We start from the raw sequence: 19,424 nt of genomic DNA, 5'->3' as shown, positions 1-19,424 counted from the left end.
ATCACCATTAAATAGGCTTTTTGTGTCCATAATTTTCATATTTATGGGATTTTCACCATCTTTGTTGGTTGATGATTAATGAAAACTTGATTTTGTTCTTTCACTAATCTTTTCCGGGTTTCGAACCTCTTCTAGATTTTGGGATCGAAATCAATTAGACATGCCGCTAGATCCCCTTACACACGTAACCGTGGCACTTGATTTTCCAAAAGAACTGCATGTATTATATGCATCGTCGTCCAAAAAGAGCTGTACATCGATGGTTTTCAACATTCAATTTTAGCCGATGAAACAGAAGTGCATGATTTACATGCAACTAAAGCAAAAACTGAGAAAGAAAAATGAAAAAGAAAAAAAAATACTAATTCACTTCAGCTCTGCATGAGAGTTGCACCACCAACCTCCATTCAATTCCTTCAAGACTCTCACAACTTCAGATAATACCTCAACTGGGTTGCTGCAATCCATCCCAACCATATAGCTCAAAAACTGCAGTTTTTTCCTCACACTCTCTTTAAAGAATATATCATCTATGCAGCTATCATCTGTACTGCCATTATCGTCTTCTGAGCCGCAACTCGGGTAGTCCAAACTGGAAATATCGGGCTTGTTGACAACAGATATGCCAATGTCTCCATTTTCCCCCTCCGCCGATGCGTTCATAACCGCTGGCTTTTCAACGGACCGTTTGGAATCAGACAAGTTTGTTGCACCAATTCTAGCTTTCTTAGATGTAGCAACATCCAAAGCCGTGATCTCGTCAGAACTATTGCTCCGGTCGACATTGGAGTTTGGTCGTTTTGCCGTGCCGGATTCCCCTGAACTCGATGTTCGAAATGGGCTGTTCTCCGTAAGCACAGAGCTATGTTTGATGTGAACGCCGGTAGAATCCATCAAACCCTGCCAAAAGCATAAACACACCCAATGAGTAAGGAAAAAGAAGCTTTCAGCCCGCAGAATGACCAGACGGCAAGGTATAAGCAAAAAAGTTCAAAATCATTAGGCGTGGTTCTCACTCAGTCAATATCCAACTTCAACGTCAAGTAAAACTGTCATTTCTGTTTCAATACTTTCGTATAGGATTTTCAAATTTGAGAAAGAAACGTGATCTTAAGCAAGGTTATCAGAACTTCAAGCAAACACATACAATATCATTTCACAGCTGTCTGTGAAGCGCAGATGAGACAGAGAGCACTACTCATTTAGTACTTATAAGATTTATCAGATCCATAGATCTACATATACAGAAAATACAAGAAAAAAATACCCTAGGATTTGCAAACGTGAGCTTAAACTTGGGCTGGATCAGACCAGAACATCCGAGCGGCCCACTCTACCCACGTGAACCTTTTTCCTTAGACCCAATCCCCGAATCTTAATGAGCATGTTCGGCCCAGAGTAGGCCGTATGAGACCCGTTGAAACACCAGCACGCGCAGCCACAGACCTTACAAAGGCACATCAACCGGGGCTCCTTGCAGAACAAGCTTGCAGGAGAAAGGTGGCAGCCTGAGAGGGCGGCGTGCCACCTTCTACGGAATACCAAATTTACAAATCCGACTGATGACTGGTTCTCTGCTCAGGAATTCCGCAGAGGTAAAATCCATGGCCAAGATTGCTCGTACAGAGAAGACACTTGAAAACAACAAACGAAGAAAAAACTACTCGAAAAGAACAGAAACGAAGTACTAAAAAAAACGAGTCAAATAGAGCAACTCGATATTTGTACCTGGAAAAGAAAGCAATGGAGAAAAAGAAACAATTTTTTTGGGGATAAGGGAAATGAAGTTGCAGAAAGCTTGTCTGTTACTAGGATCCACGCGAGGGATGGGAAAAGAAGAATGATTAGATATTCAGCAGACAACAACTCAACAGCAGCCATGCGAGCGAAAAGGACCGGCCGGTTCGAATCCCAGAGGCATCGTTTGGTCAACATCCCGTAGCCCGCACATCAAAAGTAATGATGTTAATATTTCAATAGTAACGTTTTAATGAACAACAGTAGTAAGTTATGATCCTTACTGTTCCGTTATTCTCAAGTCTGAAATCGTAACAAGGAACGAAAATCGAACATGCACGACTACATGGGACTGTTCAACACTTGTAACTCCGTCTGCCAATTTCGAGAGGAAGAAAGAAAAAAAATGTTGGCTTCTATGAAGTAAACGGTGGGAGACTAAGAAGACGATAAGAGGAGAATCGGCGATGGGCAGCAGAGGCTTCGTTACACTAACATCTGCTACGCAACACTACCAAATGAAGGCACAAGAATTCAAAACTAAACGTTTGATAGAAACAGAAAAAGAAACTGATCAGAGACTGCATGACTAGAAGAAGAAAAAGAACATGTAAAGTAGGAAGTTAAAAATTGCTTACACTAGGCAAAAGCAACCAAGAAAAAAAGCGGCATCACAAGCACACAAAGAGAGAGGGAGAGAGAGAAAGATACTAGAAAGCAAGAGACTACAGCAAAGATATTCTCAAACAGGAAGTTTCAATAAAGCGGCAAACCGGCGCCTCCCTTCTTCATTTTCATTTAAATCTTTTTTTTTTCAAAAGGCAAGTTGGCTCCCAAAGTCCAAGAGAAAGAGAGAGATGACGATGATGAGGACGAGGACGCTGAAATCAACAGACTAATAATCAAGGCTATGGAAACTAACCAGAAGTATATAAAGTACCAGAGAGATTGGAGGAGGGACGTCGAAGAAGGGAGTCTAGGAAGAAGGCGTCTTCCTCCGCGAGACGAGACGACCAGACGACCAATGGGCAGACAGAGAGAGAGAGAGAGAGCTCCCACCACTCAGCTGTTATAAATATGGCTGCCTCCTACAGCCTCAGGCCTGACGAGAGGCTGAGAGAGAGACAGGGAGAGAGAAAGAGAAAGGGAGAGCAAAACGGCGATCGATCGAACTAGCTGAGGAACTGAGGGCGACCCAATTCGAGAAGCGGAATCGTACGTCCCAAGATCCGCCATCTACCCGCACTCTGCGCCACCACGCGAGCACCTGCTGCCCGTACCCTCCTCCCTCCCTCTCCCCATCCCCGCGATTCTAGCAGGTCGTACGGCGAAGCAGACACAGCCTCCTCTTCGTCCTTCGCAGCCCTTTGCTCCCCTCTGTCGCTCCGCCTCCGACCGGCAAAAGGAAAAAAGACGGAGCTCCCCTCCGGTCGGAAGCTAGCGAGTCTCTAATCTTACTACAGGCAGTGTCCATCGTTTTACGTGCATCCTCAGGATCCAAAACTAAAAGTGGATCAAATTTATTCCGCACTTCGAAATCCGATACTTTTCGTGACACAATCTGGATGTACGAGCTTACAACCAAAATGCGCCAACGGATCCACCTCGATTCGCATGCGGATCTGAGCCTGTCCGGATAATAGTAGCGATCCAATTTCAGACGCAACATTCTTGAAGCAGCAGAATGTAACATGTTGACTGTGGAACAAGGGACGCCTTCTTGTTCCTTGTAATAAATAATGGCACACTGAGTTCGTAAGTTGGGGGGAGCCGAAGATCGAGGGCCACGAGAGGAGGCTCGCTTCCCCATAATACCCTCAGTTCGTGAGTACGCGTGATGAAAACGTACGGGTTGTCATAGAAGGGCATCTCCGTCCTTTCGTAGAGCTTCCCAGAAGGAAGTCTGCTCCGAGATCCACCAATCCCATCAGAGCATCAGATCAGATCTGCCAAATAAAAATAAAAAGGACGAGGCCCTTGAACCGCGACACCGCAACATGACCGAATTGCCCTTCCTGGACCCTTGTCCGACAGAGAAGAAGATCCTCTTATTCGCTCTTCTGAACACGGATCCGAACGTGGACGGTGAATCCGACGATGGGTGGGCCTTTCGTAATTTAGTGCTTGTCAATGGGCCAACCCATAACCATTGGCGTGGAGTTTGGGTGGCGGTGAGGCCGCTTGAATGCGCGCGTGCCCGACTGTACGATTCCGCGACGCCATCGCACGCCGGCGCAGCAGCGAGCGAGAAGAGTCGAGCACGCGGAGGGCTCTGTCGCCCAATGGACATGGGACGCGCGTCCCGGGGCAGGTCAATCCACGTCGCGTGCGGACCGTATCGGCCGGCGAGGATTTAGGAGCCCACTGGGTCAGCTCTTTAGGGTCACTTCGCCGACCCGGCTCCCAATGGTCAAAGTCAATACCGGAACCATCATCAGCCAACAAACCCTCTATGCACTGGTCGGTTTTAAACTAATTTGGAATGCAATTCAAGATAGCGAACAAGCTAGTTAGAGCGAGAGGATGAAAAAACCTGTCTATGGTTTATTAATTATGACATCAAATTTATTAGCTAAACAATTGAAACCTCCAAACACGAGTTTATTTAACCACGTCATTGTAATTAAATGGAAGCTTAGGCATGTTTTTTTGTATCGCTTCAATGTTAAAGATATTTTTATAAAATTTCAATTAGCACCCAAATTTTGATTGTATTATAAAGGCCAGCTTAAGTTGAAACGTTTCATCTATTTGCTCGTATCAGTAGCGTCCTTTATCTGCAATTTTAGATGGTTAAATGGTCAAAAGTTTACCCTTCAAAAGTTTGTGGCTTCTGCTAGGCAATTTTATCGGATGTCTTCGAAGAGACTTGTTTGCGTCTCCGTCCCGTATCAGAATCCTCAAAATCCGACTCACCATCACCCGATACACATTGGCTTGCATTTAGGCCATGTCGGGCTTTTTTTATTTTTATTTAAATATTAGCGAATGATTATATTAACATATTTTAATAAACAATTAATGCTTATTTTGTTTACACTCCAATGGCCGACATTGGGTTGCAATACTTGAAGACCAAACAGGTAATGTTTAAATTTTTTTATGAAAAAGGCAGCCAACTTCAAAGGCCTATTTTGTACTAATTCAGGCGGTTAAATCATAAATGAAACATTCAAACGCAAGTGTGTTTCTGCCGCCCTTCAAAGCACTTAAATACAAAAGCATCTTAGAGAGTGTTTTTAACTCTTTCAAAAGCTAATCATTCTCGTGCAGAAAGAAATTATATTCACTGGCGATTGATGAATAACAGATATCAAATTTCCACTTTTAGCAATAAGATTCACAAAAAAAATGGTGGAACAAAATGAACGCCCACTGTCGTCTGGAGAGAAAAATAAACAAAATTTTTTCATTTACATAAGGGAGGGTTGAAACTTTTTTTTAGGCTTTTAGCACTCTTTTACATGTTAATTCACTTGGTATAAATATAAATTGGTCGGTTGAATCCAGCAACTGTACCTGGTAAGTTGTTGCTAATAGTCTCCATTGTCCTGAAGCCTATCTGCACAAATTTAAAAAAGTGTGATCCATACTTGATGTTAAGCTTCAAACAAACCATGAATTGGGAGCAAATTTTGATATCATTTTCATGAAATGAACATCTAAAGTGAAAGCATGAATTTTCGGTCAAATTCAGATACCATGTTCAAGAAACGAACATATTCAGGACATGGGCGCACAGTATACCTTGTCAAGAAGAATGTCGGGGAAGAGATCCGGGCTGAATCTTATTGAACCAAAATACGACGATGTCACCTGAAATAGATGATACGTAAAAATTATGTTCCCATAGACAATAACACGGAACTAACTTTTTCCTTTTTATTTCTAGATAAAGTCAAGAAACTTGAGAATACAAAATAAATCATTGGTAGCAGCGTCACATGATAAGGTGGCATACTCTCAAAGCGAAGATAGTGATGCAATATATTTTATGCCAAACGCAAATGGCCTAGTTAGAAAGAACAAGATAGAAGTCAAAACTACTTGGTCCATCCTCAACGTGAGCAGGAAGGTAATCAGTGTTCTTTCAGATATAAGAAACAAAAGAAACGGGCATTAGTAAGGATACAGAAAGAAATACACAGGAACAGAGAAGTATGGAACCCGTATTTCAGTACTTTATAGGAATAGAAGGGCAAATTCTTCTGACTTTCTATATATTGAACTTAATTCTCACTACTCACTAACCTATGATTGGACAATCTCCAAATTATACTGTAAATCAAATGGCAAAATGAATGAAACTACAATGACGGTATATCAAATTATAACGCTAGGAAAAACGTCCTGGTGACCCTTGTCGCCATCACTTCGTCTGTCCACTTGAGACATTTGTAACCAAAGATTGGTTCTAAGTTCTAACTTCTAGCCTAGATCTACAGCCAGACATTTCTCAAAAATTTAGCACGTTCAACTTCAAGGGTTACTTTCACAGCTAAGGCCAGATCCCTACAGCACAATCGGCATGGCACAGAAAGCATCAGAAGGCTACGAATTAAGAAGCTCACCTCCGATACACGACGTTTGCTCTCATATGACTTCCAAGGTTGGGGCTCCAACAAAAGAATGCCACCCTGATAACAATAAAACAGAGAGCATCACTTGAGAGTTCTACAACTTCAAAGGAATCCAAGATGATTTCATCTTAACTAGAGAACGTCTGATAAACTATTCAGAGCAGAAAAAAGTACCGGTCGAAGTAATTGCCAAATCTTGGAAAATAATGTCGTCAGTCCATCATCCCCCCAATTTAGGTGGATCCACTTTGTAACACTCAAACTGATTGTAAAAGGAAAGGACTTTGTTAAAAAATAAGTCTAAACAACATAAAAAAATACACAACTTTTCAATGAGAAACATGAAATAGTCTCTGAAGGAGATTATCATAATAGATAGAACAGCATCGCTTACCAAAGAATGGTATCGTACTTCTCTTTGCCAGGACACAAATCCTCCAAAAAGTTTCCTGATTCAAATGAAACTTTCTCTAACAAGCCCCTTCTCCTGGAAACAGATGGCTTTTTCTTACCATCAGACGAACCATTAGGAAAATTCTGCAATCCTGCTGCATCTTTTTGACAGTTGTCTGATGCTGATGCCACTATTTTAAGGTTTCTCCATGCCATTGCCACTAAACCTGCGAACATGAGAAAACTTGTTTGGATCGGATGCAGATAGGACACACAGGATATGTCATGGTGCACCAGTTGTTTATGCCTTCAAACGAAATCCAAGATAAAAAAACAGTTTATTGATGTTCAGGAAAAAAAAAAATTGTTGATTTAATTCCTCATCCACCTTAGACTTTTCTGTATATATATGTGGGTAGCTAGCAGACCCCTCATATGCCAAATTTGATGGAAATTGTTTGGGCTGTTGATTTTAACAATATCACATATATATATATATATATATATATATATATATATATATATATGTATATGGGTAGCTAGCAGACCCCTCATATGCCAAATTTGATGGAAATTGTTTGGGCTGTTGAATTTAACAATATCATAGTGGAGATTAAGTTAACTAAAATGAAAACACGGTTATATTTTTAGCATACTGAAATACTCAATAAAAAAAAAAGGAATGAGTTTCCTTAATCGAGACCCCTTGCCTCATTTGAGGGGTATTTTAGTCCCTAAAAATTACAACTAGGTTTTCATTTTTTCCAACTTAATATCCTCCATTTGATCTTATTAAAATCAACAGCCCGGACAATTCTCATCAAGTTTGACATATAAAGGTCCTACCCATTTTCACACACACACACACACATATATATCTATATATATATAATACTAGTTATGTATGACTACATATATAAAGTCGCATATAGTGTGTTAAAATAATATAAAATTGTTCAAGTAAAGAAATATATATATAGTTATATATATATGAGTTATATGTTGCCATGTGTCAGATGTTGTCGGATAACAAAAAATTAAAATCTATCATTAAAAAAAGCCATCACATGACCATTAGCAATGGTTGATAACATGTTGGAACTTGGATCTAATCTGATCCAGATCCAACACGTCTAACTATGTCTGATCATATTTATCTAGGCAGGGTCATGATTGTAATTTTTTAACTGTTTCATTCTAGACTCTAGATTATTGTATTTGTTTCAGTCTAGATTCTAGATTATTGTGATTGCTTTATTTTAGATTCTTGTAAATTATGTAGAAGGGTCATTATATAAATGGGCTGCGTGAGATTGTAAAACCTCACCTTCCTTACTCATTCCTCTTTCATGCAACAACGATTCATGGTGCTTTTAGCAACGGTTCATGGTGCTTGCAGACAATGAATTTTCAATTTGTAGTCATCTAACAACATCCAGAACATGGCAGAATAGGATCCTCCTATATATATATATATATATATATTGTCGAATTAAAAACAGCCTAGGTGGTTAGATGACTACATTCTACAACACAAGCGAGACTAGGCAGACTGTGCATAATGTGATTCCTTCATGGAAACCAATAAAATACAGTAAATTGACAATAAAACAGAAGCATTCCTTGAAGAAGAATCTAACACTATCAATTTATACCAATAACAATATTAAATGCACAACAACACAAACACATTAAACATTTTATTACATGAATAATAAGCACTAAAGGTTTGAAAAGTCAATTTTAATGAAGGTGAACAATTAATCCAAGTTATATGGCATTACAAAATAAACTTACAAGTAAATATCTATATTCTTCACTGTTATAAACCACACAAAATCTTTACATTTCCTAATGCCATGTTGCCAACTGCTAGTCTCTAACTCTAATTTCAAAAACTAAAATGCTAAAATAAAAGAGAGAGAGAGAGAGAGAGAGAGAATAAATCCTTTATAATCACATCTTTCATGTCAATATCATGTAAAATTGTCTTCTATTATAATTCTAACAAACAAGAGAAAGTAGTAACGAGATAACACAGATATATGCAAAGTTAGAAACCCAAATAACATACAAATGTTCAAAGTTAATGGTATACATTTATAACTATAGGTGTGTATACACACACATACACAATACACTTACCTTTAATGCAAAATCAAATGCAACAACAAAAACTGTGAAAAAAAAATACAAGAACAAGATTGTCTCAAGAGAAAAAGGGACCAAGAATTAGGCTAAGTCACACAGGGCGCCAAATATGGTGACCCCCCGTCGGTGCAGGTGCGGTCCAACACAGCACCCGACTAGGTCAAACCGGATCAGGTGCTGCTAACCGCATCCTTTCTTCTTTTCTCTTGTTTTTTTTTTCATTTTTTTCCTTCTTCTGTCTTTCCCTCTTCTTTTTTCCTTCTCCTCTCTCTCCTCCCTTATTTTATTTAATAAAACTTTGAATTTTGTATGAGATTAAGGTAACCTTCATAAAAAAAAAAGTTTAAAAATATAAACAAATAAAATTACTTATATAACAAACAACATATATATACATATATATATATATATATATATATATATATATATATATATGCTCTCACTGCACCCGCACCCAATTTTTTTTTGAACTTGCCACATCCCGCACCGGTACCTGCACCTTGCACCCATGTGACATAGGAATTAGGTTGTCAAAGAGAAAAAACCAGGCTATTGAGCACCTAGGCGACCAGGCATGTTCTAGGCATTTTCAAGTAATAGGTTGCCAAAACCAACTAAGCCTGAGGATATTGGTGGAGCCTGGGCACAAGCCTAGGTGAGCCTTGATAGCATAGGTTGAACTTTATGAATCTAGGAGAGAACGCGAAAAAGTACAAGGATCTTGAACATGGTATTCCACAACTTAAACCCATGATCAACAAGCATGCACACACACACACACACACACACACACGTGTATATTTGATGCCTATACAGACAATGCATTGAATTGAAAATGACATCCCATCCAAAAATCCCAAACTTCACTATAATCTAGTTAATCTGTTGTATCTACATTTGCAACAAGACAACAATATTCTGCTTATCTCAGCATCCAATATAGCTCGTTATCATACATGATCTCTCCACATGCATTGACCACGTTATGATAAACATTCATCAGCAAATAGCAAATAGAAATGGTGGACAGGTACCCAAGGGTCACTTAGTAAACACAGGATAGATGCTTAAATTTGTCAAAATTGCTAGGATTCTTATCATGCGATAGATTCAAAATGGCATATAATCCCCACAAATCATGACATTTTGAAACTCGCTTGCTCCACAGATAAAGAAATGTTACCAATGAATATCAATATTTTTTTCAGTTTGTAAGTTTTCACTTTTTTAATGGTCTCGTTGTATTTTATGTATCTTAAAACTTTACATTATCAATATTACCTGAAGATTTGTCAACTATAATATCTTTTACAAACATTTTGAGATTTACCCATGCAAGAGAACTTCTGGGTAAAACTATGTCAGGAACCAAGTGAAGCCTGGTTTGTGAAACAGTTACTAGCTAGGGAAAGAGAACAAGTGTTCGAGGATCTTACTATTATCAATATCTACTCCAAGGATTCTTCGGCAAGAGAACTTCTGTGCTGCACGTAAGTCAATGACAGAACATTATTTACAAGCTAATAGCCATAAAATAACTAAGTTAGATTTAGCTAGTCATCAAAAAGGGTCAAAGTTTTGTCTTGGCATATGTTGAAACTCAAGCACTTCACTGAATGAACTACAATAAAGTGAGATACTTCAAGAACACAATGTGGTACAGATTCCACAAATTTGAAGGAAACTTGACCATAGAAAAGGACAAAAACACAAATACTGCCTACCTTACTGCAGGAAACTTGAAACTTGATCCTAACAATGGTTGAAATAAATGATGAAAACATGTAAGTCTTTTCTGTTTGCTACGTTGATTGCAAATATATATAATTCAAATAAACAGATGAAAATATTATAACAAACAGTCTAGTTAGAAAACGATCTTAAAATTGGTCCACTCACTAGTCGGAGGACACACAGTCACATGTAAAAAATAAGCTACTGAATGAAAAAAGACAGAACACGATGCAACTAGGAAACACAATATACATGAAGGTTAAATCTCTCAGATGCACAGCGAAATGAGACTAATGTTTCACCACATTACCTATATCAATAGTAATCACACCTTCATTGCATCCAATATCAAGGCAGTCCTTGTTTTCAAACCATTCCCTCTTCATCACGCTCAGTCTAGGATCTTCTTTTGATTTGTTGTTGACCTGAAGAATATACAGTGGACAAATGGCAAGTGCACATTCAGTCAACCACCAAAACCAGGAAACTCATACATCTGTAAACTTCCCAAATGCATTATTCTATAACCTATTCCATAGCTCATGAAACAAGGATCGGTAGTTCATCTGTAAAAGACAACCACGCACTTAAAACAACAAATCTCAGTTGGGAACTAAGCCATTCATTATCAACCAAATGAGTCACCATGTTCGTAAAAATAACTGTTTCTGCTTTCGCCCTATTTGTGCATCTTCTGTTGTCAACGGCTGATGCATAAGATTATGTAATATTGTTTGAAGGAAGTTCAAGGCTTGCAATTCTAACTGATTGTGATAAGTTTGAAAACAATAAAAACTACTTTCGATTCGAAACAGACAATGTTCTCAGTTTTGCTCGTTGAAGCAGCGAAGGGATTTTTTCTTGTCCTTGAATGGCATGGTAGGAAGGACCAAATACCGATGCTATGGGATAAAAAAAAAAACTATGACTTAAATAAGCTGGGAAATTTTGAAGTAGGAGCCCGAAGAATAAGGAAAACGACTGAACGAAAGGAAGAAGTTTCCTTAACAACGTCAGAAAAAAGAAAGAAGCCTTTCCCATCTCTCAGTTTCATTTCTTTCTTTTGCAAAAATGATAAAGATGGGGAAAAGGGAAGCATTGAGAAAACGGGGAACGCTGAAGTGAAGGAAACAAAAGGAAAGAAGCGGTGGGTACTCACTCGGTAGCCGTAATACCGATTGTAATTCCCATAGATGAACCCGGGACCCTGTTTTCTCTTCTTAATCTCCTGCTTTTCCTCGTCTGGCATCGCTCCTGAAGAGTGTCTGTGTGAGAGAGAAGAGGAGGAGGTGACGGCGGCAGCGGGAGGGAACGGCTGTCTATGCCGTTTAATAGCAAGGTAATTTGGAGAAAGTCATTCCATTATTCCAAGAATTACACACAACCGCACACATAAGCACGTTTTGTCATTTGTCTCGTCTCCGGAACCTCCTTGTCGTCGTACGCCTCAGAATGAAGTCAACAATATATACCAGCCACTTTAAATTATTTTTAAGTTAATTATTTATTATTGTTTTTATTTCAAAACAAGTCGAGACAGGGTTTAACCGACTTATATTACTTAAATCGGCGATTCCCTAATTGGAAGATGTCATGTCGGTTGCACTCGAGTCTGACACGCATCAATATCGTTCACACTAAGAATAAACATAAGTTAGAACCAGAAAACAAAAAATCCTTTCATAACCCCTTATCAAGTCGTTCCATCTTGCGCTTCTCCAGAGTGTAAGTTCATAATGGACATGAAAAGAGAATATGTTGTGTCACCGATGCACTAGTTAACGTAAAAGATTCCCATCTAATTTGATTAATGAATGTAAAATTTCCAACATGAACATGCTTTTGCTATTTCGAAATTCAGTGAATTGCCTCATAGCTTGTAATTGATGCATGATTTTTTTTCCAATATGAGTTTTTTAGCGACTTGCAAGTACTTAGGAATACGAGCGCTCTTCTGTAAAATATTCATGAAAATTATTGTTGCTTTTGTATAAAAAAAAAAGAGTAGCTGGAGTATAAAGGAATGCACATTAATAACACATTCAGGGAAAAAGATACATCTGGCATGCCTACAGAAATGAGAGAGAGAGGCCTAAGCTTATTTCCTGATTTACAGAGACAACTGGGAAGAGGGCTATTTATATAATATGAACTTCATGAGTTCCACTCTTCTGAGAACAATTAGCGAGGAACGCCGATTGGGGTGACAAAAAGAATGGACGAGCATTGCAGCGGCTCTTTGCCAACTACTCAGTATTTCCACTGCTCTCCTCATTCTAGTTCCTTCGCAAAGTCCTCATTATCAACAAACACCTGAGAAGCAGATGCAGAAGTTGAGAAAGATGTACATCAGCGCGATTTGAGTGATTCTGAGAAATTTAAACAAAATTATTTATGTAAAGGCATTCCATATTTTTTTATCCAAGTAAAATAGAAAAACATTCCTGTACCGAGAACGAGAACCATTGAAAGAAGAGCATTGATTGGTCTAACAGTAAACTAATTGAGCTTCCGAGTGAAAAGGTGCTAATACAGGGGCCGTCACCTCTTCCAGAAAGGCAGAAGTTAGGAGCATCCTCAGGCAGCCCCTGTCAGCACTTGAGCATACAGGACCACACTGACGAAATGGCAAAACTCCAAACTTTGCCCATCCATTTACACCAAGTACTAACTCCGTCACCATACAGATGATCTAACCAGTAACCTATCAGAATGACATCGACATTGGGGCATCACGTTCTCCATTCTGCTACCTTTGGCCTTTAAAAAATGGATAATATGCATAACACGATTTTATAAAGTTTAAGGATGCTCACTCAGGGAGAACATCTGGTCTTCAACGACTTGAAAGACAATCTGACTATCTGAGATTGGTATGATCAAACAAGTTGGGCACCATATACCATTCAAGAATCCAAAACTTCAGACAAGAACCATAAATTCAACAAGTTTATCATGTTTTATTAATGCTTAAAAGGATGAAAAGTCGAGACTGCACTCACCTCCAGGTCACATGGTTCTGATATTACCAATATCACCCATCTATGTCCAAACAGGAAACAAAGGCTCTATCTTGGCTTGCAAGTAAAATTCCCTTACATAAGAAATCTTAAGCTTGGTTGATAATATGTGACCCATCCACAAGATCTACCAGACTTCATTAAATCGACTTTTGTCTGGCTGTTATTACAAAGAAATTCTTACTTTTCCAACCATTCAACAATTTTCAAACACAAAATCAAGTTGTTCATCCAGGCATAGGCCCAATCAGAAGATTTCAGTTTTCCAAACTGACAATGTGCATAGCCATGAACAAGGTGCATAATTGTGTCCGCATCTGAACTTTTCTCATGCAAATTCAATGCAAATATGTGCCCATGATGATATGATCCCATCGCAACTTACATATCATCCCAGTTTTGCATCTAAGGAACATAACCCTATGAACAGAATCACTAACCAAAATATGAACTCAAAACACAACATGATCAATTTTATACAGGAGAAAAGCAGGTTAATGTACATAGAACAACTGTGAACTGTGAAGAAGAGAAGAGAATTACCGTCTTCCAACCATCAGGATCTAAGCAGGCAGTGATTTTGGTGTTGATACCTGGCAATGGCCCAGGTTCACGTGTAATTTTCCCCCCAGCAAGTTTAACCACTTCTGCAGTTTTATATACATCATCTGTGCCAATGGCAATCTGCAAACATCATTGGCAGGGGGTAAATGATAGAGAAATTTGAGATTCTAAGAATAAAAAGTCAAACTACACAATCGGCAATGCATCCATTTAACTTAAAGCCCATAAAAAGAAAAAAGAAAAAAATCAAACACAAGGAATCAGCTCGCAAGGCAACATGACCTATTTGGCTTCATAAGCCCATAGCGATATATCTTGGTTGACTTGGCAATGCATGTTCTCTTCCAAGTCCATGCTCAGGCCCACAGTGACTCAAAAATCAGTCATCCAGGTTACAAGGACTCAACTTTGACAAACCCTGAGTCCGTAAGAATCAACTCTAGAAGAACCATAACACCATCAGTGAGACAATGAACCTAAAACGATCAAACTCCTGACATAATCTTGCTGCTGAAATTTAACTTTGTGAAACAAATGAATTTCTTACAGCAACTACCCATTACAGTTTTATAAGTAAAAAATATTCTTCATATACTAATTACCTGACTACTAAAGTTGTGAGGTGAGAAAAGAAAACTTGTCATGTCAAGCATCAAATATACCAGCTAAAGAGTAGCAAGGGAGGAACACCATTTGATTTGCTCAAAGCCTCAAACACAGAAGTGATCATAAATTTCTCTAATCTTTTCAATCAAATAAACATGTTTACAAACAATGTATTACCTGTGCATAGGCATTTCCTTTGTCATATTCTGTGACCCCATAGTTGTATGTCAACTCTAGTACAGCATTTTTATCTTCAGGTCCATAACCCATCATGGCAATTGTATACTGGCACATAACCATCACAAAAGGACAAAATCAACAAACCAATAACAGGGAAGATGAAAAAGCCTGTCTCACAAAAGTCTGTAGGCTGAATGGAAAGAACTAAGCAAAAGGTATGTAGGCTTAATGGGAAAAATAGGCAAGCATATAGTTTGCTGCTTAGGTACCTTGTACGCTGGATTATCACGCTTACGGAGAAGCTCCATACCAAAAGCCTTCATGGTTATCAAAATCATGCACAGAGATGGGTATTAGTTAAAAGAACAGAAGATTGACCAAATGGATAATATTACACAATCAGATGCCGATAGAACAATACTAACCCTTTTGTAAAAATCAATTGATCTATCTATATCTCCAACCCTAAGCATGACCTGACAGAGGGGTTCAGGTGTGGGTGCTCTTTCAATGAGCTCAAATTTATATCCATCAGGATCTTCCACAAAAGCAATCACACTAGTACCACCTTTGACAGGACCAGGCTCCCTGGTGACCTTTCCTCCCTTAGCTTTTATAAGGTCAACTGTCTTGTAAACCTTTGACAAAATCCAGATACTCGGGTGAGATCAATCATAAAAGCAAATAAACTTATGAAACACAGCATCCTCCAAAGACATCTCTCTAGAAGTGCTTTTAATTTTTTGAATGTGGTAGAGAAGTGCTAACAATTGTTGATTAAGCAGTAATAATATATAACATTTCCAACATACTGTGAACTGCACATGACAGTGGTGACTAAAATAGAAAATCAAAGTAACTGAACATTCACGAAAAACAACACTAATTTTATCCTACGTTGTCCTCTAGATGCCAGAATACTTCAGAAAAATATCCAGTTTCCATGAGGTCAAGGGATGGAAATTGCAAGATGGATATTTTGATGACTCCATGCATTAAACTCATACACCTTTAAAAGCTAGACTGTTGGCAAGGGTAGCGGAAGACAACACACTATTGACATGCAATATTCCAGTGATGTAACTTTATCAACAATGGTACCTAAAAGAAAAACTATAATACCTTGTTATAGAAGAAAATATACAATTTATGAGGCACATCAACATAATCTCCAACTAAACTCTAAGTCTCCCAGAAAAGGCAAAGAACTTTATTTAGGTTCACAATTGACCTAACCTCAAAGGATTCCCAAACAAGCCAACATAGACAGCACCCCTCCAGACCATAGTGATAAAATATGCCACCTCTTTTAGCATACAAAAACAAGCGTGGATTTCAGAATTGCATACTAAACACTACAACGTTGTAAACAACCTTGAATATAAAGCGTTGGCTTATTTGACTCTTCATAGAACAAAAGGTTAAAGACCGGGTAGAGCACCTTCGAGCCTAATTACATGAATAAAACGTCCCAAGATATGCACCTGAATTTTGTTACTTCACCACACTAATGCAGTAAGCACCAAGAAGGAAAGAAGTACATTTTGAAACTCGTAAATCATGTAAAGCCAACATCTTTCCACCATTTCATATTTTGCATATATGAGCTACTTGCCCGAGAATATCCACTTTTATGAGAATGAGAACTACACAAGTTGGGAATAAAAGATCAAATTTCTAATTTCTAATCCAATGAATATCTCAGAAGGGATTTAGAAGAGCATGCATAAAAGAAAGCCTCAGTATTCAGCCACCAAAGCATGAATTTGTCAAACTATTCACTATATTATACTGTGCAACATAAGATATATCACCCTGTTAGTGCAATGATAAACCAGTTCCTTGAATAGACTCTTACGTCCTCAACAGCAATACCAAAGTGTCCGAAACCTGTTCCTATATCGTAGTGATCCACTCCATAATCTGAAAATGCCAAGTAGACAGTGCAACAAGATACAAATTTTAAATGAGAATGAATGCAGGTAGCGACCAGTTCATAATGGAACGTATAAAAGGCAGAAAATTCAAATAATAACTCACTGTAAGTGAGCTCCACAACGAAGTGTGAATCTTCAGGTCCATATCCAAGAAAAGCATTTGTGTATCGCTCTTCAGGGATATCACGTTTTCTCAACAGCTTCATTCCCAAGCATTCCGTGTAAAATCTGATAAGATTGCACAAATTAAGGAAGGAAACAACGCGTGCAAGTCAATCTAGACATCCATATAAAAAAAGAAGATATACTTGATGGTCTTGTCCAAGTCTCCCACGCGATAAACCACGTGGAGTAGCCTACGTTTATCCTTCTTAACCCAGTTTAAATCAACTTCCTGGCTTATGGCGGTGCTAGCTTGTGCTGCATTCCCCGCTGTTCCAGCTTCGGCTGCACTTCCTTCTATTCTTAACAAATTTGAGGATCTGACTCCAAACAACTGTGCTTGGGGAATAGCTGGTACCACCACAAAGAGGCACGGCAGTTAATGAGATCCGAACTACTAAAACAACTTGAGAAACGATAAATTCAGAAGCACATTTACGAATGATGTTGCCATTCTACAGAATGAAATCCAATCTAGCTACTGGATGCTGGTTTTGAAATGTTCACCAGAAATAGAAGGAGGGAAACAAAAAAATTCATGTTAGCACGGCAGGTCCTAGACTCCAGGCGTAGACGACCAGATGACAACGTAGATCGAAAAATAATGTCCTCTAGAGAGACCTCTCTTATTCAGCAAAACGGACATCGCACAAACAAAAACCACAAAACCAACAATGATAATTCACAAAACAAAATGCAGTTTTATTTGCCTGAATTCTCGAGTCCAGAAACACATTACAGCTTAGAGGCTGTTAGCTACTTTTCCGAATAGGTAAGCGCCTTACCACAGGCAAATCCAAACAATTCGCTCAAGTTCGAATCTTCAACAAGGAACCCAAAATTCTCAAGGAGTAAATCTTTTAAAAGGCAAAAAAAGAAAGAGAAAAGCAGATTCATCGCCAGAAGAAAAGGCATTTCTATCGGCCATCAATCCCGATGCTCACATTGGAAACACAAACTAAACAGACCAACTCGAGAAAAAAAGGCAGAAGGATTAGAAATACAGGTGAAAACATGTAAACTAGAACGACAAATCTCAAAATTCAGACCAAACTCCATACTTGAAAAAACACCAAGGAAAACTCTAATCCAGTACTTCGGATGGGTTGAGCGATTGGGCAGAAAACCCAACGAAGAGAAAATGAATAAAACGATTATTTCGACGGCGCAGACCCCTACCGCTGCCCAGGTGGAAGAGAGCAATTCTACGGGAGGAACGAGACACGGACAGTGATACTCCGAAGCGGGCGCTGGCGGCGAGTCTGGAAGATGGGGCCAGTGAAGAGGAGAGGGGAGGAAGGCGCAAGGTGGCGAGGTGGAGGGAGGAAGAAGCCGCCATAGGGATTCTCCCCATCTCCTCTCTCTCTCTCGCTCGCTCTCTCTGGCTGGCTGTCCCTTGGCCTCACTCCTGCGCCTTCTCTATGCTCTTCCTTGATTTTTCTCTCAAAAAAGTTTTCAGAACAAAATCGTTTAAGAAGCAACCTTATGGTTATAATCCCAAAAGCAGCTGCAGTTTTTCGTAATGCCTTTACTAAAACTATAGCTTATTTAACCTTTACCTTAAATAAAAACTCTGTTAAATTCAATCAAACAACGTTCTATGCTACCTTTTAATCTTTTTATTAAATTCAATGAATATTTCTAAACTCGAAAGGCAACACAAGAAATCAGAAAAACGAAAGCGCAGCACAAGACATATATCAGAAATTTTAAGTATACATATGGCAGAACTAAAAGTTACTGCCAAGATTGTGTTACCCAAAACTTCTTCTTTCTGTCTTTCCCTCTCTCTCTCTCTCCACTTTCTCTCTCTAAAAAAATTGTGGGGTGTAAATGGACTGATGACTAAAACCTCTCAATCTCATCCCCATCCTTTGGAGGAAGAGGACACGGCCCACGGATTTCAAAGATCAAAAGGAGCTTCCCTTGTCCCCACTTGGCCTCTCCTGATCCCGGCTTCATACACACATCCTACCGTGCTCCCTGGCACCAGGGTTCCTTGTTACATATGCAGGTATTTGGATTCGGGTCCGATATAACCATGCAACTCAAACCGGTCCATTAATTGCTTCACCATTGCAAATCTGGATCGGGATTGGATCCAGGCTTCGTGATCCGAACTCGACTTGCTGGAGGAGTTCCTGGATCTAAATCTAAATGGGTGGGTGTATATAGAGCTCAAGATCGAACCTAGAGCCTGGCTACTTCTTTTTAACCTGGCACAACAAGGATCCACTTCAAAGGAGTCTGTGTTACGAAATTAGTGATCATTGTTACAACCCAATTATTTTTATGAACAGTAGATTGTGTCAAAGTATACTCTACAAATTAAAAAAACAAAGTTGAGTTCAAATTTAAGA

General features: G+C 39.0%; 3 protein-coding genes across 4 annotated transcripts; all 3 read right to left on the bottom strand.

The window, feature by feature from the left end:
• Positions 1-305: 305 nt before the first annotated feature.
• Positions 306-1,908, bottom strand: LOC116245962 (uncharacterized). Of its 2 annotated transcripts, none has more exons than XM_050076955.1 (2): positions 1,729-1,908; positions 306-900 (listed from the first exon to the last, which is right to left on the bottom strand). In XM_050076955.1, the coding sequence occupies exons 1-2, from the start codon at positions 1,879-1,881 to the stop codon at positions 367-369; spliced, it is 687 nt and encodes a 228-aa protein (XP_049932912.1). In that variant the 5' UTR covers positions 1,882-1,908; the 3' UTR covers positions 306-366. The 2 variants fall into 2 exon arrangements, with proteins under 2 accessions (XP_049932912.1, XP_049932914.1); XM_050076957.1 differs by lacking the exon at positions 1,729-1,908 and adding an exon at positions 1,447-1,571.
• Positions 1,909-5,005: 3,097 nt separating this feature from the next.
• Positions 5,006-12,411, bottom strand: LOC116257492 (probable RNA methyltransferase At5g51130). The gene is made up of 8 exons (XM_031634303.2): positions 11,755-12,411; positions 10,906-11,020; positions 10,298-10,345; positions 6,712-6,937; positions 6,492-6,579; positions 6,309-6,374; positions 5,485-5,553; positions 5,006-5,299 (listed from the first exon to the last, which is right to left on the bottom strand). Exons 1-8 carry the CDS (start codon positions 11,842-11,844, stop codon positions 5,210-5,212), a joined length of 792 nt encoding a protein of 263 aa, XP_031490163.1. The 5' UTR covers positions 11,845-12,411; the 3' UTR covers positions 5,006-5,209.
• A 193-nt stretch (positions 12,412-12,604) lies between these two features.
• LOC116257488 (probable lactoylglutathione lyase, chloroplastic) lies at positions 12,605-18,545 on the bottom strand. The gene is made up of 9 exons (XM_031634290.2): positions 18,244-18,545; positions 17,211-17,415; positions 17,006-17,130; positions 16,824-16,888; positions 15,391-15,603; positions 15,235-15,282; positions 14,963-15,070; positions 14,159-14,299; positions 12,605-12,908 (listed from the first exon to the last, which is right to left on the bottom strand). Exons 1-9 carry the CDS (start codon positions 18,416-18,418, stop codon positions 12,867-12,869), a joined length of 1,122 nt encoding a protein of 373 aa, XP_031490150.1. The 5' UTR covers positions 18,419-18,545; the 3' UTR covers positions 12,605-12,866.
• Between the last annotated feature and the right edge of the window lie 879 nt (positions 18,546-19,424).

This window comes from Nymphaea colorata, chromosome 1 (assembly GCF_008831285.2).
Source record: "Nymphaea colorata isolate Beijing-Zhang1983 chromosome 1, ASM883128v2, whole genome shotgun sequence".
Lineage (NCBI taxonomy): Eukaryota > Viridiplantae > Streptophyta > Magnoliopsida > Nymphaeales > Nymphaeaceae > Nymphaea > Nymphaea colorata.
Note: the sequence above shows the minus strand (reverse complement) of the source record. Positions and strands in the feature narration are given on the sequence as shown.